The 22667-nt window shown below is 37.0% G+C and overlaps 4 protein-coding genes across 7 annotated transcripts; all 4 read right to left on the reverse strand.

Annotated features, from left to right (window-relative positions):
- Window positions 1-243: 243 nt before the first annotated feature.
- On the reverse strand, window positions 244-5348 carry LOC140787662 (GTP cyclohydrolase 1). The gene is made up of 2 exons (XM_073136710.1): window positions 5010-5348; window positions 244-1866 (listed from the first exon to the last, which is right to left on the reverse strand). Exons 1-2 carry the CDS (start codon window positions 5218-5220, stop codon window positions 617-619), a joined length of 1461 nt encoding a protein of 486 aa, XP_072992811.1. The 5' UTR covers window positions 5221-5348; the 3' UTR covers window positions 244-616.
- Window positions 5349-6975: 1627 nt separating this feature from the next.
- LOC140787267 (cyclin-C1-1) lies at window positions 6976-11693 on the reverse strand. 2 transcript variants are annotated; one of them, XM_073136094.1, is made up of 9 exons: window positions 11488-11693; window positions 11286-11392; window positions 10792-10831; window positions 9458-9502; window positions 8802-8920; window positions 8597-8711; window positions 8416-8460; window positions 7645-7792; window positions 6976-7534 (listed from the first exon to the last, which is right to left on the reverse strand). In XM_073136094.1, the coding sequence occupies exons 1-9, from the start codon at window positions 11517-11519 to the stop codon at window positions 7415-7417; spliced, it is 771 nt and encodes a 256-aa protein (XP_072992195.1). In that variant the 5' UTR covers window positions 11520-11693; the 3' UTR covers window positions 6976-7414. The 2 variants fall into 2 exon arrangements, with proteins under 2 accessions (XP_072992195.1, XP_072992196.1); XM_073136095.1 differs by lacking the exon at window positions 9458-9502 and having other exon boundaries at window positions 11488-11641.
- A 437-nt stretch (window positions 11694-12130) lies between these two features.
- Window positions 12131-16501, reverse strand: LOC140786970 (nuclear transport factor 2). The gene is made up of 9 exons (XM_073135696.1): window positions 16338-16501; window positions 16133-16270; window positions 15751-16027; window positions 15428-15657; window positions 14449-14623; window positions 14224-14345; window positions 14054-14119; window positions 13043-13109; window positions 12131-12764 (listed from the first exon to the last, which is right to left on the reverse strand). Exons 1-9 carry the CDS (start codon window positions 16386-16388, stop codon window positions 12484-12486), a joined length of 1407 nt encoding a protein of 468 aa, XP_072991797.1. The 5' UTR covers window positions 16389-16501; the 3' UTR covers window positions 12131-12483.
- Window positions 16502-16919: 418 nt separating this feature from the next.
- LOC140787192 (FHA domain-containing protein FHA2-like) lies at window positions 16920-20555 on the reverse strand. 3 transcript variants are annotated; one of them, XM_073135986.1, is made up of 4 exons: window positions 20187-20555; window positions 18953-19672; window positions 17992-18149; window positions 16920-17298 (listed from the first exon to the last, which is right to left on the reverse strand). In XM_073135986.1, the coding sequence occupies exons 2-4, from the start codon at window positions 19620-19622 to the stop codon at window positions 17089-17091; spliced, it is 1038 nt and encodes a 345-aa protein (XP_072992087.1). In that variant the 5' UTR covers window positions 19623-19672; window positions 20187-20555; the 3' UTR covers window positions 16920-17088. The 3 variants fall into 3 exon arrangements, with proteins under 3 accessions (XP_072992087.1, XP_072992088.1, XP_072992086.1); XM_073135987.1 differs by having other exon boundaries at window positions 20315-20551; XM_073135985.1 differs by having other exon boundaries at window positions 18953-20518.
- Window positions 20556-22667: the final 2112 nt, after the last annotated feature.

The following is a 22667-nucleotide window of genomic DNA, read 5'->3' on the forward strand; positions in this document are numbered from 1 at the left end:
TTCTACGAGATTCTGGTAAGAAGTATCTTACTGTGATTTTTCCAAGCATGAAATGCAACCTGATGCAGTTCAAGGTGAATGTTTTCTTGTGATAAGGACAGCTATAGCATTCTGGTTTCAAGTATCAACTACATCAAGTTGCACAAGTTTCAACCTTAACTCAGACAATAATGCAATTAGGAGATGCCACTCTTATGGGGTGATATGCCAAAGAATATTTTATAAACCAGGAACGATGGTAAATTGGTAACATCCTCTCTGATTATGATGGGATCATTAGCTTAATGAAATGTAACACAAAAGAAAAGTAATAATACACCAGAGGAAACTGAACCACTTCTCACCATTCTCTCTTTATTTGAATTCTAGTGTGATGAGGAGTAGCATACTTTAAAAATCAGTCCTCCAGTGTCATTGTCATGGTCAGTCAGACATTTGACTGCTTTCCAGTGCACCGAAAAATCCCAAGTAAATTGCAAATTTATGAGAATTCATGCTATGGCTGGAGAGAACTCTTGCTAAACGTAATATATCCTGCAATGCTTTACGAACAAGATGGCAGGAAGAAAATATCGGGAATCGTCAGATAAAATTTCAAATATCTAGCGAGAAAAAACTATCCCCCTACAGCAGTAGTATTTGAAATGGTCTGTAAAAACAATGCCTTGGCTGCATGATCAATCGAAAACTGGCCCATAACTGCAATGGTGGCAGTGCTACTTCTGACCTTCTCAATCCCCCTTGATATCATGCAGAGATGGTTAGCTTCCACAACAACAATCACTCCTACACTAAAAACAGAATAGACTGCTTCTGCTATCTGCCTTGTGAGCCTCTCCTGCACTTGGAGTTTGCAGCCATAAAACTGAACCAAAGATTGTAAAACAGATCGCTCAATTCCTTTACCATTTTCCTCATCAAAGTAACCTATGTGCACCACTCCATAGAATGGCAGAAGATGATGCTCACATTGAGAACAGAAAGACAGATTCATTGTTGAACGAATCTCAGTCAGACCATTAGCAACTTCACCAATTTTCATAGGCAAGTTCAGTTTATCAAGACTAAAACCATTCAGCTTCATTTCCAGGCTGGAAGTCTTAAAATTCATCAGCCACTGCACATAACGGTAAGGGGTGGCCACAAGTTCTTCCCTTGAGGGGTCCTCACCAAGAGATTGAATAATTGTGCGTACTGCAGAAATCATAGCAGGGTAAGTAACTACTGCCTTGGAAGAGATCCTACAGTTAGTGGTGCTCCTCATGCTATGCCCATTGCAGAGGGGCACCTCTAGAGACTTTGATGGGCACCAAGAGTGAAAGGTGGAGCAGCTAATATTGTTCATATCCATGTTTATTCCCCTTAACTTAAGAACAGCCAAGAAATCATCCCAGAGGGAGCTGTTTTTATCCTCAAAAACTCCAGAACAGGATGAGGATGAAGTTGGAACCCAACCTTGCATGTCCAATTTGGATGAATGCCCTTGGTTAGATCTGCATCTTAGATTTTCTGGAAATTGTATGTGCCAACACTGAAGAGCAACAGCTACACCAGCTGGTTTTATACTGCATTGAAGGGCGGCACAGACTTCATTAGCTAGTCTTTGTGGGTCTTGAAGTCTCTTCGCGAAGATATCTGCTACTCTAGAAAGCTTGCTTAAACCCACCACCCGTTTCCCTGATGGGACATAACCAACATGGCACTGAACACCAAATGGAAGCAAGCAAGATGCACAATAGGAGAAAAGATCAATGTCGCGAACAACAACCAACCCTCCAGTTCCTCCTGCACAACCTGTCCCCTTGTCAAGGCCAGCTTCTGGAAATAGAGCGCCTTGCACGATCTCCCTCACTTTTTGCCTATAACCTAAAAAACAAAGTATTGGGGTTAACTACAACACCGTAGAGCTCAGGTGGTGTAACCTTGTTGGAGAATTGTAGTGAAATGATACCATACTATAAATAAAGCTACAAAGAGTTAAACACTGTCTAAGCATGAACAAGGTAGAAAGACCAATTACGAACAGCAATTTCCAAGCACCAAGAACGTAGATGCTTCATATTATGCTTACAATTCATAATGTGCAAGGAGAATATGAGATTGATATGCACATATCTTGTGCCCTAGCTTATATACCTCAATAGAGGTTCCACACTTTTAGTTCCAAGTTATTTTAAAAGCTAAAGAAGCACAATATACTGCACAGTCATAGTAAAGCCTTAAAATGCGAAAAGGATAGGTAGGAAGAAAAATAATAGAGGAGAAACAGAGAGAGAGAGAGAGGTCAGACATCGGGGAAGAGGAGCAAGCCTATTCTTGTATTTATATTTCTTCAAACCTCATGAGTTTAAGTTTTGATGAATAAACATAACTCAATTTGACTTGTACTTCTAATTAACTACTTTTAGTTTGAGTTTTAATTTGTGGACAAAATCACTTATCCAGATAAATATGCCACTAATTCATCGTATATCTCTTGATTCAGGCAAGCACTATATCTTGCAGCCAATAAATATTATATTTTCTATATCCTATTTCAATTGTCAGATCAAAGATCTTCTCCCACAGTTTTCCACCTATCATGAACCTTGTGATATTGAAGGCGAATAGTTGAAACAAAGTGAATTGAGAGAAAATTTGCTTCCTAGCATACTTTCCATTTTAGCCTAGTTAGTAATCACCCCTTATGATCTTTTACTCAAACTTTGTGTTGCCAAAGTGTGCATTTTTTTGCTTTATAATTATTACGCACTAAGAACTAGTTACACAAGTAAGAGAACTTAAAACTCCATCTTTTCATTAAAATTCTAAACTTCTAGAAGCATCATCTCCCAACTTGAAGTTTCATATTAGTGAGATCATGCATATGCCTCATTTGATGAGTAGTTAGTCTAGTCTATCTTGGATCAAGGTCATCATGCAAGAAACCACCTCTTTAAAAATAGAAAATTTTAAATCCTATAATTTCCTACCCTGTGGATATATGAGACATCTGAAGTGTGTTTTCAACCCTCCAAAACATCATATATCTATCAGACATAATCTTTATTCTAGTTCCGCTACTAACTACATAAGGGAAAACTCCAACTTTCTGACTTCAAATTGGAACACAAGGAATAGTTTATCCAACTGAAAAAGAAACAATAAACTGGCACACAAGGAAAAGTTGATCCTACTTAAAAAGAAAATAAGTAGGACAATACAAGCAGAAATGACTTCAGCAGAAAGTTGGCAAGAAATTAACAAAGATAAGTAGGTTTTGGGAGGTAAATGGAAGCAAAAGGAAGGAAGCAAGAGAAAATGGAGAAACTTGTTACGTTAAGTGAGTCATTTTAAAAATAGCCAACAAAGGACTCAAAATAGTTAAGAAATAAGTAAAGAAAAAGGACAGATGTATCATTCATAAAACTTCTACGTAGAAAAATATTGTAAACAGTAATAAGTTACTCCACACATGAATAGTACCAGCTCCAAAACTTTCCTTTTTCCCTTTGTCCAGATAACTGAGAGCCCAATTTAACATAGGGTGTTGCCATACTATTAAAAACTCAAAAAATAGTCCTATCATATGAATGGATGTATAATGCATGATACAAAGCCAGGGGAAATGGTAAATAAATCTCATCACTACATTTATCTAAAGCCAAAAGACAGCTAAACCAAAATTATATTAAGTGAAGTGGCTATGCACGCAAACATTTTGATGGTCTCAATTGCATTGTAATTTGTAAAGCCTGTCAAGAGATTCGCAAGAACACTCTCTTCCCTGCATAGTGCTTTATCAGTTTATCTAACACAAACTAGTTACTGAATGATGATTGTACACTTCACTACTTTCTTTCGCATAAGGCATTAGACAATGAGTGGTCCTTCACTACTCTCACATAAGGCGATGAATAGTGATCATCCTGCTCCATAAGCATAATACATGTTTTAGTGTGGTAAATCAGAGATCATTATTGGTTTATTATAGCATACCAAATAAATGGATTAAATTAGAGATCATTATTGGTTTATTATAGCATACCAAATAAATGGATTAATAGAGATCATTATTGGTTTATTACAGCATACCAAATAAATGGATCTTCTTTTTGAAAAATGCTTAAGCAATACATGGAGCCCACATGCAGTCCTAGAAATAAGTGGGCATTAAAAACTCGTCCTTTTCTGGTCAGTTGCACACTTGCATTAAAGTGCAGTTATTACAATTGCTTACAACTCATCAGCTGCTAAGAACAGAGATCTCTACAGATTGAAAATTCCATGCTCTTTGATGATGTCTAGGATTGACATCTGAGATAACATAAAACATAAATTCTTATCCTAAGTTCAAAAAGATATCCTATAAGTAGTTCAGAACTTAAGCAAGATTATAAATAAAATTCTAAGAAATAATGATCTGTAAAAGAAATGAAAAAGAAAAACTTTTGATTAACTTCATTTAGAGAGCTACAAGTTTTGAAGCTTTCTTCTAAGCTCTATTGATGATAATTGACAATTACATATCAAAGAGCGCAAAGATAGCAAACCAACCAACAGAAAACAATTTGCATGTAAAACGAACACAAAGAGTTCAAACTGAGATCAAATTTAACATTTAAGATATGAAAGAGAAAACACTACCAAGAAAAACTACCAAAATATAGAATATCTACTAACACAAAATTATGGTTCCCTGAGAGAACATGACACCATAAAGAAAACAAACATATAACCAACCGACGGACAGTCTGACACATACTATAAACATATGACCAACCTAAAAGATACTGGAAACGAAGAGGTTAGATACCAACAAGTAAAGCCATCCATCTAACTATCCTATTAAGTCAAGATTACCATATACCCAACAAACCCACATATGGACACAGGTAAAAATCCGATCTTTTCCCGACCCACATCGGTTCCATTACGTAACGAGCTAAAGATCCCTTTTATTAAATATATCAAATCAAGGACAACAACCCAACAGATCAAAGCAAGAGAAAACGAATTCTTTTTTTCACCTCTCGTTCCCTCCCTAAACGCCTTGGCGACGCGCTGCGGCGTCCTCTTGAGGCCCTCCCTCTCGTGGTCCTCTCCAAGCCCTTGCAAGAGAACCTTCACGGCCTCGTCGATGGCCGCGGCAGATCCGGATCCATTATCCACCTCCTCCTCGAGCCTGACTCCATTCTCCTCCAGCTCCTCCTCGAAGCAACCCCCCTCCAGAGCTCCCATCGACGACCTACGAGAGGAAACTTTGGAGAGAGAGAGAGAGAAAGAGAGAGAGAGAGGAAAGGAGAGGCGGGGATTGGATTTGGAAGGAGAGCCACCAAACTTGAAGATGTGCGACGCCGCCCCAACCTTTGGAGGGAGTCTTTTATAAGGCACTACGAAGAAAAAGTAAAACCCAAGCTCAACCGATACCTCTGAAATATAAAATAGAAATTATATAACACCCTATATTTTTATCATTTTTCCGTTTACACTTTTTGGATTTGTAAGTTAATCCCCCCTTTTTTCTATAATTTTTACATGATATCTCCGAAGTTAACTAAACTCTTTCATTTTTAAATAGAAAGATATCAACCAAAAAATATTATGTAAAAATACTAAAAACAATTTTAAAAAATAATTTGTGTGTATATATATATATATAATTTATTCTCTTAGTCACTTATAGAGGTGTCAAAAAAGCTTGTCAACTCACGAGGCTCAAGAGCTCTGAATGAGCTGAGCCAAGTAGAGTTGAATTTTCTAGCTAGAAATACTAATCGAGACGAACTGACTGAGTTCACTTGAGCTCGGCTCAAATTAGCTCAATATATATATATATATAATTTATTATAATATATATTATTAGTTTAAAATTTTATAATAATATGTTATAGCATAGTTGGTAATTTACTTCAATGGGTTCAAATGTTGAAAATCTAATTTTTTAAATTGATTGGATGATATTTAGTCTCGTATCCAAAAATAAAGAGATAGGAATCATCTTTGAATGTATCCAAATTCCAACCCTTAAAAAATTATATTATTATAAGTAAAAATTAAAATTATAATAAAAATATTTAGAAATTGAGGTAGCTCAATCTGAGTCCAGCCAGCTCAATAATATTAGTGTCGAGTTGAGCTCGAGCTCGAGTCGAACAAGATTTTATTTATTTTCGAGCTAAACCGACCTAAGCTCGGCTCGCTCAAGCTTGACTCCAACCGAAGGAAATATAATTCCACTTTCGTCCTTTTTATTTCCAAGACTAAAACTCATTTATAATTGAATTCAATCTGCTTCTTCTAAACTTGAACCAACAAAAGATTTACCTAGGTTTGTTTCCAAATAGAAAGTCCCATCGGTGGAAGATTAGTGTTTGAGTTACTTGTTTTTATGCAAATCGAAGCAATACCTATGAGTGAGCAAGCATAACAAGTCCTCTTCTCTGGCAAGCTTAGCTTGGAGGGAATGATGAGGTGGGGCCGCATAGAGTGGAAAATTGGGGAAAAATGAGTTGAATGGAATAAAATGGTCAGCAGTTAGGTCGGTCGATAGCTAGGAAGGATAAGATTCAAAGAGGAATTTTGCAACAACCGAATGTGGAAATTTTAGCCGAAAAAAGAAGACAGATAAAAGCAACGTAGAAAGTGACGTTGGTATGAAAAAAAATCCAGATTCTATGCACAAAGGGCAATCTATTGACTGGCAAATGCATGATATTTGCTTAACCTGAAGATCTGTAGCCTTGTTCAAGTGGGGATTACTAGATAGATAGAAGTGGGGCTCAAGTATCCACTTGAAGGTGTGCCATGAAAAATAGATCCTCTCGTACTTGTGGTTATGAGCATGTATGGATTGTTATGGACCGCATGACTGTCTTTACGTAGATCAAGCTGAATAAAACGTAAGTGTGTGTGTGTGTGTGTGTGTGTGTGTGTGTGTGTGTGTGTGTGTGTGAGAGAGAGAGAGAGAGAGAGAGAGAGAGAGAGAGATATGTATTGGATTCAGAAGAAACATTTATAATAAGTAAACATTATTTGCCAGAGATGTTTGATATGATCATGAGGACAAGATAATCTCCCTTCATGCTTAGGGAAAATATTGCATGCATCCACTGATAAATTGGAGTTACATATATAGATATATTGCATGAAGCTTTTAACATGATCAAGCTAACAAACAGTCTTTCAGATTCAGCAAACTAATGAGACTACATTTTGCTAAAATAGGACGCAACATCCTGACTAGTGTTTTCCTTTAATTGAGTAGCCTTTCTCAGGAGATAGCTTGAGGATCAACCTTGTATTAAGTTGTGAAGTCCAGAGTGCTCCAATGAGTTCTTGACCAGAAAATTGTTGTGCAGTCAAGGAAGGGACTATACTATCGAAGAATATATGTGTCTGGATGAGTGTTCCATGCTGAAAAGATTTTTGGCATTCATGCTTTCGCCGGCAACTTGCTCATTACTAGGTTTATCTTCTCCTCGGGAAGACCCTTTTGTGGATCAATTTTGTATGATTCATAGAAGTCGAGAATTTCGATTGAGATGTTCTTGACCTGCAAATATCAATTTTTCTAGTCAATTGGAATGCAGTGGGAGGCAATAGAATTCAAACATGGCAGGAGGATTAACCGTCCAGATGGGTGTTCTTTTTCGGAAGACTTACTATATTCATGTCAGCACGGAGCTCCTCAAACCAGGTAGTCGTATCCTTGTCTTTGAGAACACTAGCAATATATATGCAAGCTAATGCTATCATATAAGGAGGGTATATGAGAATAAGGTCCGTCTTGTAAGTGTCATTTACAAGGCCCCTGCATGTCATAGGCACTAATGAGCATACACACCACGGTCTAATCAGCATAAAAAAGATTTCCCTTGGTAAAACTGAATGTTTCACAATTCTTACAGGAGTTGGTTATTCTCAACATCACATTAAGATAAGCTAATGAGTAACGACTACATTAAAAAAATATCTTGAATCCGCTTACAGATTATTTCTAGAATTTGTTTCATCACTTTACTCCATGTTATCGGCCTCCCTCTACTCATTCAAAAGCACTAACATATAATATAACCAAATTAAAAGTTGGAAAGTACTTTCCTCCTGAGGCAACTCTCAGTGAATTTTGAGTTGTCAAGATAAATTGTATATCTACTTGCATAAGAATTATGGATATATGCTTGTAGTTATGGATATGTACATTCTATGAGTATGTTTCTCTAGTTCTTATTCATTTTCAGTGTGGCTGAGTAGCTCTCCAAGATGGCAATTTTTCTTTACTCTATAACTGAACAATTCTTTTAGCTAGCATAAGAGTTTAGCAGTTAAAACTTATGTAACTGATGTACAGATAGGTTTTCATCACATGCAGCAAAGATCAAATCAAACTAATACATCAGATGATTCTAGAATGAAATGACACTAAATACTTACCAGGCACATTGAGTCAAATCTGTTATGCCAGCATCCTGCAACAACCTGTTCAATAAGAAGTATCTTCTATAAAACTCCATTATTATTCCTTCTCAGGTACAATAATTATAAAGGAATATAAGAAGATCTATCGAAGGAAGCATGATTAGAGTATTTGACAATGAGGTAAAGAAAAGCTTACTGGAGTAGAGGGCGGTAAGGATGATAAACAACCAAATAGTAGTCAAGGGCTTCTAGGAGTTTCATTTCCATTTCAAGAATATCCTTGATTTCAAATCGATACTTTTCATCAGACCCTGCCATATGGAAGAAGGAACAAACAATTAGAAGAAATATTCATCTTAGGCATAGAATAATGACATTTTGTACAATGAAGATTCACTTACACATTTTTTTGATGTAAAATACAAGAAGTCTAGCTTGTACGGTGCTTTCCTCTGCTTTTGATGCCAAGTACAGGCAAGTTGGGGCAACTAGACGTGGATCATATTCTGTCATGCTCTTTCTACAACCAGAATGAAGCACATGCAAGCAAGCAAGAAAAATAAGTGAATATTTATGAGACTTAGCAAGAAATAACTTTGCAGGTCACATAAGAAAATAAATAAAGATCCTGGAGATTGTTCTATCACTAAATCAATTGATTACTGTAATACAAAACAAAAACAATGTACGTTTCAAGATTGAGCTAGGTATCCATGTTCACTATATATCATTCTCGACAAAAGCTGCACATAAGTTCTAACATAGAATAGAGCATGCCCCATTATCTCGAACACATACACATGCATAAATGCAGAGATTCACATTGACTACAAGAGACTTGTACGTACACTCAAAGGATATATGTAAAGTAATTGATTCTATTATCTAGAAAAAAAATACCCCATTTGCTACGGCAAAAGAGGATAATTAACTAGTAGTTGTTTGCATGAGTTCCAGCAAAAAGATTAAAGACAAGTAATTCATTCTGTACAGAAATATGGAGGAAAGAACATTTAACCACTCCGGCCATCCTCCTCAAAAGGATCCAAGAACATACCTTGTATACACGCGTCTGAAGTAAGTAGTTGCTGTAGCTATAACTCTGAAAGGTTCAAATTTGAGAGTCAAAGCTAAAGTCATGAAAAATAATTTAGCAACTTATCTAAGAAGTCCAAAGAGGCTAAATGACCTACACTAGTCATAATATCAGACTATAAAAATACATAAGAAACAGTTCCATAAGATAATTTGAATAATGACTAGATGAATCTAGACTCCGCAAGCTCTCAATTACTTTGTCTAGGGCTCAGCAACAAGTCAGCCCTTTCACTGTTTTACATGGCTGTCACACTTGTAATCTAATTAGCCAATATGGCCCTAGGCAGCGTAGAAACTGAAAGTGTCCTGTGATGGGTTTGGGTCACAAAAAAACAGCCTCTCCATTAACAGATGTAAGCCCGTATTCGAGTTGTCCTGACCATTCCTGTAAAGGAAAGACCATCATACACCAATAAAGCCTTCGCTGTAGCCTTTTAGAAAGTTAGATCAGGTGGTACTAAGGCACACATATTTTCCTGGACAAGGTTGGTTGTAACCTCACACCATACTACAAGTTTTCCCTACATCACATTTCACGTTTACCATTTACTTACTAGCTACGAGGTAAGCTTAACTTTTACTGCATCGAACATGTCTTGTTGATGATAAAAATATGCACTGGAAAAGTAAAACTATGTTATAATATTGTTCTTTTCCCAAAGCAATCACATTCAATCAACCCTTGCCTCCTTAAATTTATTCTGTTATACTTCCTACATCTTCATACAGACATATGTATTTAAAATTTTTTAATGACTTTTATATGTTACTCGTAGTCTAGCTCAGTCTCCACTTTCTGCCTAAAGATGTTATGTAACCTCATCATCATGCAGACAGTTTTGCACTGCAAATATTTTTCTAGGCAATTGCTCATACAACAACTATGGCAGTAAACACTTACAAAACATATAAACTAAATCAGAAATTTACTTTATTACTCATTGCAGAACATTAGAACATCTATAACATAGGCAGGATTCTAGACCAACATTTCTTTGCAAGCAGTGAAGACACTGTAGAAAAAATTTAGTATTCAGTTGGAATATAATTTTAAAGAAAATCAGTTATTTGGTCATATACTCATGCTACTGCTCACTGTCAGTGATTTAAACCTTAGTGTCAGTGACTCACTGACACTAAGTCTGCATACATCATTTTATAGAAGACGGAATTAGATGTAGTCAGTTCAAACTTTACAAAAGATATGTACCATGATGATGCTCATTAACCATACATTAAGCAAAGTAGAATAAACAAGCACCTAGAAGAGATCACAGTAATACAAGATCTAACCTTTGCCTCACTTTGACTTGTTGTGCCAACCTCCAGATATCTGAAATTTGTCAAATAATTACTATCAGAAAGAACCACACTAAGCCCCCCATTAAACAGATTAGGAAATAGGTACATCTTAAAGTAACAGAAACAAGGCCAGAAGTTTGTAGAAGGATTTAAGATCAATTTTCATGGATTTCATCTTTCAGTAAAACAATTTTATTTTGTTGATTCTTTAAACGGAATGTCTTAGTCCTATCTAAAAGTTTAAAATACAAACCACAGATTGCCAAGTAAATTAGCGCATTTATCAGCAGAAAGATAACACTGTTTTATGTTCTTGGCTAAACCCCGCCGATACCCATTTGAAGACACAGAAATTCTACAAATTTCGCCCACATAACTCAATGATCGCACAGAAAGATGAAATCTTTGAGCAACCCATCAAATCTAAAACCAATGATAAAGACTGAAGAAATCTAAACTTAAGAAAAGATCAATTGGGGGCTTACGGAAGGACATGTGGATCTTGATGAGGCGGAACTCCTCCTGGGTGATGCCTCGCTCCTTGTCCAGGTGGTGGACCACGTCGACCTCATCGGGATCGAGGAGTTGCTTGCTGCAAACCAATTCAAGAGAGATACATAAAGATCGGAACTAGTAAATTGGACGAGAGAGAGGAGGAGAAGGAGGAGGAGGAGGAGAAGGGATTACCAGTGCGAGGAGGTCCAGAAATTGGCGGCCATCTACTTGAAGAAGGTCGGAAAAGAGTGGAGAAAAGAACTCCGGGGTTATAATTAATTCAGAATGGAAGAGAAAGAAACTTCAAACAAAATAAAATAAAGTGGACCAGAAGAGAAAGGAGAGAGAAAGGAGAATAAATAAGAGAACATACGAGGGCTTCATTGCAAATAACTCCTGTCGACCCTGTTCGACTCCACATATATATATATATATATCGAAATTTTTCTATCGAAATAATAATTATCTAAATCAATATCTATATAATTAAAAATATTATAAAATAGTGATGTATAAAAGACTGTTTTGTGCTATAAATTTTTGTAATTATACACAAAATTTCTTATTATAGATTCATATGGGCCCCCTTAGTTTGTAGTTGGGTAAGCATTGAGTAATTTATTTATTCATTGAGCATTGCTATCTTAACCTCAATGTGTTGGATACTGACGTGGAAAAGGAAAATGCACGCAAAATTTGAAGATAATAAATAGAGTTTTTATATTTTATTAGATAAATCATCGTAGCACTAGTCCACCGTGAACATCATCATTAGAGATTTGCCGGTTTCTACTCAAAGATACACATAGCAGACAACAACGAAAGAGAGAAGGAATGAGAAAGGATAAATCATCGCAGCACAATTTCAAAGTCACTCAACCATGTCAATAGTACAAAAGACCAAAGAAGGTTTAAATCCTAGGAATGAAAGTACCCTGGAAAATTGTTATATTCTAAATGAAAATTTACGGCATATGAATCTAATCTCATCCAAAAAAAAAAATTACGTGGCCAAATAAAACCTTACAATATTCAACACACTTCTTCGAGGGCTTTCGCCTCAAACTGATGGAAAGTAGCAATGCCAGTCTAACGAGTTCTTGCTTTCAACTACTTAGGCTGGAGCAGGCACCCGAGGTATGGCGTTTGTGGAGGATGCATTGCTGGCTAATGATCATGCATTGCTGGCTAATGATCGGGCATGGTCTCCATGAAAGCCATTAGATCCACTATGATCAACCCTCTGATAGCCAGTTTCACCCCCACCGCGATCCCCCTCTGATAGCCATTATCACCCCCACTGCGATTTGAAGATCTTCCCCGACCGCCAACCCTTGCGCCAAAGTCAGACCGGTTATTATAATCACCTCTTGCATAACCCCCACCCCCACCATATGCGCCGCGTCCTCTCACCCCATCGTTCCGGAAACCACCCCCTCTGCCAGATGGAAACCTTCCTCTGCTGCTAACTACAGAAAAGTGTGAATGATACATAAGATGGGACATATCCAATTAGTTCAAAATTATCAGGAAGCTGAAACATAAGAAAAGGATGCCTTATATTCAAACTGTGCAATTCTAGATCAAAGTAATCGAGTGGTTAAGATAAAAAATTTAGAAGAATTAATAGATGATATAACTTTAAGCATGATGGAGAAAAGTGGCAAACCTTTTTGTCCACATGTAAAACAACTGATAAGCATATCTAAATCATAAAAGTTAAAAGATAAGTTCTTAATCAACTTGCCTCGTGAACCAGCAGGACGTTTTTCCTCGACATAAGCTTGGCGACCACCAATCATTACTGGTGAAGCCTGAAAAAAATGAATCAGATTCCCACAAAGGTATTAGTACTCTACACCTAAATCTTGAAATTTCAAGATGTTTGGTATCCACATTTTTCCAAAGGTGATTCTTTTAAATATTTCCTCATAAATCAAAGAAAAATAGGTTGTTCAGAATTTTACATTTAGTACTATCTCCTCTTTCCTTAGGTAAGTTACTTTTGAAGAAAATGTAAAATACTCCAAATATTTTTATGGCAAATTTTGGTTAAAGATAAACATAAAATTGAAATTGAGCATTCCATGAAAAGCATGAGTGACAAAAGAACATGAAGAAAAAGCTTTTGGGCCATCTATATGGAATGTATTCCTCGATTCATCTCTACTTGGTGCAAGGATCTGTGTCAAATCAAGTGCTACCATGTTTAAAAGCAAGTCTCGAGATCTGCTCCATCCTAGCATCAGAAGTTAATTGAACACAACACCAAGGATAAGGTAAACAGCCAAATCAACCCAAAAGGACATCATTACCATGTAGTGGCTTTGGAGAGAAAACTCATGCATATTCATTAAAGAAACTCGTAAGAAAGAGCAATTTTTATCTCTGAAACTGTTGAAGTGTAGCACAGATAGCAAATAGACAAATGGCAGTACCCCTGAGTCCTGATATGGTGCAAGACAAATATACCAATGGAAAAGGATTTATTGTAACGGGCCAGTTAGCTGTTTCACTAAAATAAATTAACTTTTACATAACAAACAGGAACTATGTATTCACAATTAAAGTTCCATTCAACTCTTTTTCTAGATTGTTGTCTTGTGTAAAAATCTTTTATTGCACTTTTGGCAACAGTAGCCTACTTAAATTAAATAATTTTACTTGAAAATAGGGAACTATATATCTAAGGAACCATAAATTTACAACTTAAGTTCCATCCAACTCTTCATAAAGATAGTTGGCTCATCTAGAATACCTCTATTGCACTTTGGACAGCACTAGCCACCTCAAACTCCACAAAGCCAAAGCAGAAACCTTGTTGCTGCATATCATAGAAACTACTACTTATTAGATAACAAGAAAAAAGATCATTAAAAAGCTTGAGCAAAAGTCAACAGATCATACAGAAGAATGAAGAAAATGTACCTTATGGCTTCTAACTTGTACCCCTAAAGGCTTAATAGGCCCGAACCTCTTGAACTCCTCCTCAAGTTGTGCAGGAGTAGCATTCAATGGAAGATTCTTTACATAGATGGAATGACCATCAGCTGAAAAGGGTAGATGGATGACCATTTAATAATAATTAAACCATTACAAACATGGATTGAAAATAAAGGAGGGGAAGAGTTCTCAGAAAAAGATCTTTCTAACCTTCAATCTCTTGGGCACTGTCTGATTCAGTAGCATTTAAGCTTGTATCAGGACTCTCCTTGGTTGAAGCAGGTGTAGGTGTAGGATCCACTTTTTCTGTCTTAACAGGTGCAGGCTTAATCAGAGCTAGAGCAGAAGCAACTATAGAACTTGTATTCTCTTTCATGACTTTCACCTAAATCCATCGATGCATCCAGTATCAGCAGAAATTACAGCATAATAACACAGACACGAATGTAAGATTGCAGTTCCTTTATATAATTGGAACAGGACAATTATGACGCTCATATTATGTAATAGATGTATAGAGTCATATATCACAGAAAACTGTTCTACATGATTGTAGGATTACCCTCTAAAACAAAATATCTTCATATTTTTGCCCATGAAAGGGCAATCACGTGAAAGCGTACGTGGTGACATGAAGGCATTACAAACTTATATGTAGCCATTCAATCAAGCACTCACATGTCCATGCATACCTGCCCGACTTCATGAGCACAACAAGATCTGTTATTTATACCAATAATTGTGCATTTACATAAATGTGTATACATAAAGACATTGGATGCGGTCACCTCTACCTAGCAATTGTAAGAGCTACCCAAATACATGAGCACAAACAAGGTTTATTATTCAGGTTCATGATCATGCAATCGATGAATGTGCATGGGAGCTTAAAGGCACTGCATGTTCTCATTCTACAGAGCTCTCATAAGTTTATACATAATTGCGCAAGTTCATGCACACGAATGAGGTGTGTAATTCTTGTCTGCAATTGTGCATTTACTGTTCGGACTACTTAAAAGATAAAAAATAATTCAAATGTCTAACATAGAAAACTGGCGCACAGGACAATTTAAACAACAAACAATAACTGGGGTATTTAAATTTGGCATCTCGATCATGGACAGGAATATTATGAAAGAATTACAACAGAAGAAATAGAAGAATAAAAGCCTAGAAAATGGACACTTACAATCGATGCATACGACTTCTTAGGGGCTTCTTCTTGTACAGCAGCACAGCATGAGTTAGCAACTACTTCTTGAGAATTACTCGGAACCTCATTAATCACCTCCTCTACTGGAACTTCTTCCTCCACAACCAAAATTTCCCCATTCTCCAAAGGGTTATACACTTCCTCATCATTCACATCCTCCTCCAGTTGCAAAACCATTCCCTGCTGCTCCTGCACCACAGGAGCCTCTACACATACATTTAGAGAACAGAAGAAGTAATCAGAAACAAACTAATAACCTTGACAAAAATACGAAACCTTCAGTGACCTCAAGTCCATACCCTGCTCTACTGAAAGCGCCACAGCGCTGTTGGTCAAACCACGGCTCTCTTCGTCCTCCTTCACGTATCTAAATATGTCATTCAAAACATAGTAACCCTTATCCTGGGGAGCGAGGAAGAACGACTGCGTGAAATGCTTTTTAATGTTATCACTCCCAGTGAGGCACCCGGTGACGAGAACGAGCACTCCACTGCCCAACGAGTCTTGCGACGCCACCGTGCTTATCTCCGCCCTCACTTCGTGATAGTCCATCGCCAAAATCTTCTCATTGATCGCCTACTCCCCGAGACACAAACAAACGACATCAAGATCCAATTTTCCAACTTTCAGCAATCCCTCAGCATCAATAAAACTCAAAGGGAGTGGAATTGAGAAGCTCACATGCATGGTGGTAACGGAGGACATAACGCCGTCGGGACCAGGGCGGCTAAGCTTGCTGTCTTCTTGGTAGAAGCGGTAGACGAGATCAGGAGACTGGTGGAGGATGTTGTAGTACTGATGGACGAAGGCGTTTCCGACCTATAAAATTGCACAAAACGAATTAAAAGAAGGAGGTTTTACGAACTGGGGATCGAGAAGGATTTACCACTTGCGAGGTGGGGGTGGATCCGGCAGAAACAGCGTTCTCCGACGCCATTACGGTTCTCGGACGAGATCGAAACCTAGATCGGTGTGGGAGAGAGGACTGGAGGTTATCGAGCTCTCGATTCGGATCGGAGTTGAGGGTTCAAATCAAAACCCTAGTTTTCGTGTAAAATATGTAATTATATAGCCAGACGGCGAATTTTCTTATAAGAATTTCAAATAAATTTGTATGCGGGAAAGGAAATACCCGTTGGATAGGAATTTTGGACGGTCGATTTATCTACCGCATATAATTTCTCTGATTTGCCTTTGTGCGACCGGGTTGACTTCGACGAAAGTGATTTTAGTTCCATTTAGATTGAAACCTAGCTGTGATTGGTCAGAATATATCGAATAATTACTGCTTAAACTAAATTAGCACGAATGTTAAAGCCACTAGTGGATTAAACATATCCAACAAACTCTCGTCTAGTGAAAGTAATTACCTTTCTCATTTGGAAGACACTCCTTACAGGAGTTGTAAAACAATTCTGAGACTAATATCAATCAAAAAATAAATTAAGAGTTTGTGAGAGAGGGAAGCTTCACAAGAGGTACTAGATCAATGTTCTGAGTTGTTACAACTTACAACCATGTCAAGGTTTGTCAGGAACAAAATTAAAACACTTGAAAGGATAGAGAATTAGAGAGAGAGCACCCAAGTTGTACAACAAGATGCTGCTCTAGTGGCTCAAACAACAACTAGTAGTTCTCTAAGATAGCAAGGAAACTAATGATACAAATTCTGATGTCATTCTTCCTTTCGATCTTGTATTTATTACAAAGTGCTCCGGGTACTTCCTGAGTAGTGTCAGCAAGCCAAGCCATGGTCTCCCTTTTATTTCATTTGGAGGGCAGTCATCTGATGCTAGATATCTTCTGACTCTGCTGTGATGCCAAATGTTGCCAAATTGTTCGACGAGCTGCCAAATTCGCAGAAAATTCTATGAGGAAAAGAATGAGGAGAGGAAAAGATAAATCTTACAATCAACTCCTAATGTGCGAGATTATAAATAACACTACTATGTGATCGATTTAATTTATGTGAGGTAATGGATTATTAGATACCCCAAAGCAGGCTGCTAAAATGACAGGAAAATAGGTGGAAGTGCTCTAACCGTAGATATTTAGTTCATACATTACTAATGAATGTAAGAACTTTAAAGAACGAGAGGACCAAAAACAAATACATGCAAAGCGCAATAGGTAATAAAGCAGGATTGGATGCTGGCTCTACTTCTGATAACTATATGTTTCAGATTCGAGATTTGGTTCCTCATATATCTCAAGTACTACTGGAACCATGTAGATTCTACCCAGATATCTTGTCAGAACTCAACCAAAATAAATATGAAGAGAACAGTTTGGGAATTCTGCAGAGAAATATGGACATACATATAATGGTTGACCAGGGTTTTATTTGTCACTGTATATGAATGCAGCAAAGGATATAATTTCAAGGAAGATAGAAGAAGAAAGCAAATGAAACAAGTCTTCTTAGTTCTTTCTACTCATGTTCAAGAGACTACTTTTCAGATAACATCATCCTTATCTGACCAAAAGCTCTTCTTGCACAAAGTTAAGTGGCGAACAACACCTGTTTCCCCTCAACTAACCTCTGCATGAAGTTTAGCCATAGGCATCCATTCTCCAGGACCACAAAGATCAGACAGCACAGTGGCAACAGATGAGACAACATCTTTCTCTTCTAGTTGCAATAGCTGATGATTATCTGCTTCCCTGTCAGCCCTTGATCTCGTTTCCAACTTTTTATCTGCCAGCAAGGAAGAAATGTTATTTGCTTGAACAATACTCACCCAAAAAGGAGGTCCTCCCAATCTATTAGCATACATCTTCCAGATTAAGAACCCAATGCACACTGGATGTTATATTATCTCAAAGCAATGTGCTATAGGCTTGTAGTTGTGAATATCTATTTCTCTCCTTCTACACCTGTATAAATGAGTTTATACCACGACAGGTGATATTAGAAGACATTCAGTGATATTCCAGACTACCCATTCAACCTGTGTTCCCAGGAATTATATAGCTATACATAAATCATTCATAGAGAAACAGAGGAAAAGACTAATATACCCATACATAATCCACCCATTCTACCTACCTGTGTTCCCTGGGAATGAAAAGAAGAAAAAGAAGAATGCTAGTTTTCTGTGAAACCATGTCTTGGAAGAAAATCAAGGAATTAATTCACAACCCCAGAAACAAAAAGGAGGACCTTCTCCATCTTGAAGAAGTATGAACTCAGGGAAGGACCAGCATCAAAACCTTGTGGCGAGTATTGCAGATTGAGCATATGCATTAGAATATACAACTTAAATTTATAATGGCACATGGATTACGTTCAGCACAAAAAAAATCTCGTGCAATAGTAATTTGGATATTATTATGAATAAAAACTTATCACAGATCAACAATCAAGAAATGATAACCAAACTATTAAAGTTAGAATCAGCAGCACTGTAGTGAAGAGAAGCACGTTGTATGGGAAAAGGCTTTACTATAAAGAACTAAAGAAGCATAGGAAAATATCATACAGGAATCGTAGCAACTCACCTAAGGACCCTGCCACTCCAATGTTAACCTTGTATCCACCATAACCCTCTGCCTCTTCAGAACCCCTTCTAATCCTCCTCTTTGCTACGCTGCCCCCAAGACCACCATCCTCGATGCTATCTCTGTCATCATCACCATCATCCTGACCAATGCCATAATCATAGGAACCATCAAGGAAATCAGATGGGCGGCGACCCTTGGTCATAAAGGGTGAAGGGAGCAGAGGCAAAGGAAGAGGAGGAGGGAGTTGGGAAGCAGCAGCAGCAGAGGCAAAGATAGAGCGGGCAGGGAGGAGAAAGTAGAACTTCTTGTCACCGATCTGGAGGAGGTCTTGGGAATCGAGCTTAACTGGAGGGCTACCAGGCAGGTGGAGAACACCTTCGACAAGGCAGCCATTCTTGCCAATGACATCAAGGGCAAAACGACGACGCTGGAAGTCATAGAAGATGCGTGCATGGTGGCGGGATATGTTCATTCCTCCCCCAAGGCTTGATAGGTCCACATCCACCGTTGACTTTTTGCTGTTGCGGCCCAACATTATCGAGTAGGTCTGCATGTAATACTCAAAGTCCTCCCCTTGAAGTTTTGCAAAACCCGCCTCCACCTCACCACAGTTGACAGAACCGGCAGCAGTGGTGCCACCTCCCACCATCACCATCTCTGCCACCATTAATGGATGGAAAGAAAGGAGATCTTTGGTTCTCAAGTCAGTAGCTCTCTCTGTGAATAACAAAAAACCAAGAATTTTGCTCCACATTGCATCTCATTTTTATGTTTACTAGCAATAACACCATGGATCACGCACACGGACCAACAATTAACGAGGAAAGTTAAAAACTTATCTTGAACTAACATCATAGCATGTAACAAAAACCAAGTTTAACAATCATATTGCACAAAAACGAACCTAAAGCTATTTCTCAAAGCTAACTAGAGATTAATCCGAGGAACAAACCACTAGCCTTCCCTCCAGATTATCAACTACGTAACAAAAATCAATTTATTCCTAAATAAAACAATTTAAAATATTGCATTTTGTTCCAGACATTTTATCTATAGCCAGCAGAGCAATAAAGACAGCCATTTTTTCCAAAGTACAAAATCTACAGCGAAACTAAGTGAAAATGCTGCAAAAAAAAAATCAACTTTTAAGTGCAAGAACAGTGTCTATTCTACAGACAACAAACTGAATTGCCTCAAAACAAGAGGGGCATGTAAAGAGAAAGAAACGAACCCAAGTGGAGTGCTAACAGTCGTAATCTTCTCCCGAATAAGATGTACGTGAACAAAAAATCTAAGCCTTTTTACCCCAAGCGAGGGTTTCGGGTATCCACCGTCGAGAGAGAAGGGAAGGAAGTGTACCTAAAAACCAATTAGATCGAAGTGGGGGTTTTGCAGGCCCCAAACTTCAGCTTTTACTAGTTGAAATGAACGCGAAGAGATCTCAGCAGGGATTCTAACAGAGATTAGCAAGGATTGGAGGAGGAAGAGAGAGAGAACAAAAGACGATTAACAGTCTCGAATCCTCCGCTCTCTCTCTCTCTCTCTTCTCTCCCTCGTTTTTTTATTTCCTTTGAGATTTTTCTAGTGCTTTAAGGAAAGCGGAAACGAGAGGGCAGCTTCGTCCTTTCGTAGGTGAGATGCCAATGGACAAAAGATTGTATGAGAATTTGGTTGCATGAACTTTTCCTCCTGCCAACTGAGGACAACCAACCAAAAGTTGCCAAGAATTCCTGTAGCAAAAGCTGTAGACGAACTGCCGCCAGAACAAGTTCAGGTTATTTACAGAATTAGCCGTATCTTACAATCCACAGTTAAATACATTTTCTTCTTAGTAAACGCTCTACCTTCAAACACTCATACAAACATTCTAAGTAAATGTTCGGTTGATATTTTCTCTCTTCTTCTTCTAGTACTTAGTAATCATCTCATAAAATTATTTATAAACTATTTATTAAAATATTTGTGACCATTGCATTATTCTTTATCTCTATCCTTAATTAGTTTGCATAAAATCATTTTTTTCACTAAAGGTAATTTTATATCACTTAAATCACTTTCTAAACTAGAAACCAATGCTTTAAGATTGAGGGGGCGGTACTCATAGCATCAAAGAAAGATGCATGATAAGAGGCCATGCCAAAGCTAAGAATAGCTCTCTCTTGCTAAGTGACACAAAATAAAGTTCAAAAATCTAAATATTTTTTCTTCTCAGAACTCAAAAACTTTTTATTATGAGCCGGGCTTATGAGTTTACTTAAAAGATTATTTAATTATAAATTCTATTATAGTTCATGAGTTAACTTTTCTTTGTTTTGTCCCAAAACAGAAGTATATTTATATATCATTAGGTTGATATTAACAAAATATTAGCTTTAATACTAAGAAGAAAGTGGTTTACCGCTCAATGCCATCCATACCCCTGATGAGGTTATAAAGATTAGGTTATTAATAGATAATAGTTACCTTGCTTAGATAAGGCATGCTTCTGTCTGCATACCAGACTATATAAATATGAAAGCAAGCCAATCTTCTTCCAAACTTGATCAATAAGGCTCAAAAGGAAAGCATTCTTAAAAGTTTCACCACTGAATAAATTAACTAGTTGTCTGAAATATTCCTGTTGTGATCATGCAGCATCATCATTAAAACCATACTTACTGATATTGTTATGCCCATGATTATATTATACTTAAAGCAGGCAGAGAGAATGACCAGGATTCACATAAATATATCACCATCCCAGACGAGGTGCATGTTCCCAGCTTATGAATGGTAGTGTTACATTGACTAATCCAGATGATTGAAACTTTAAATAGGAAATGTTTGCTGGAAAATAATACAAATTCACTTGCTTTGCATGATATATTTAGGTTGGGAGATTGGGAGAAATAATTAAAATTTTGAAAATTTTATATATAACATTCTATCTTTTAATAAAATTGTGATTTATACTGTGTATATTCACTATTTATAAATTGAGTCCTATAATTTAATAAAATCATATCGTTAGATCAGTTAGTTAAACTTAACTAAATATTTAAAATTAAATTAACTAAACTAAAGAATTATAAAAATACTATCAATCAAGTCATACTAAGTGCATTTTAGTTATTTTAAAAATAAAATAGTCTGGCGGTGTTAGTTTAAATCTAACTCAATGTATTTTTAGCATATATTTATTAAATCAAAAAATTTAATTTATAAATAATAAAAATATAAAATATAAAAATTACAATTATATTGTAAAACAGAGTGTTATGTATAAATTTTTCTAAAATTTTACACGGAGACATGGCAAAAGGGTAGCCCCCACTACCCCCACGAAGAACAGTGACAACTAGGATGCCAGAATTCATGGGATAGTACAACTGTACAAGTAGAGGAAGTCGACAATATGACACGGATTATTAATCATTTATTTTTAGTGCTACCGACACGTATTAAGTGAGTTTTTCGATGTTCATTGACATTTGCTATTAATTTATCTTTTCCAATTTTTTTTAACGACCGACTTAATTCTACAAATTAAAAGTTATTATTATCTACCAAAAAAAATAAAAAAGAAGCCTAAACATAAATTAATATATAAAATTAACTGACTTAATTTACATCTTTAACCCTTCTCATGAACTTCCCATGCCTCCCACAGTCCCACCTCCTCCCACCTCTCACTGCCTCTATTTGTACTGTACTCCATAACAATGGCATCTGT

This window comes from Typha latifolia, chromosome 4, assembly GCF_019914945.1.
Source record: "Typha latifolia isolate L0001 chromosome 4, TyphaL0001v2, whole genome shotgun sequence".
Taxonomy (NCBI): Eukaryota; Viridiplantae; Streptophyta; class Magnoliopsida; order Poales; family Typhaceae; genus Typha; species Typha latifolia.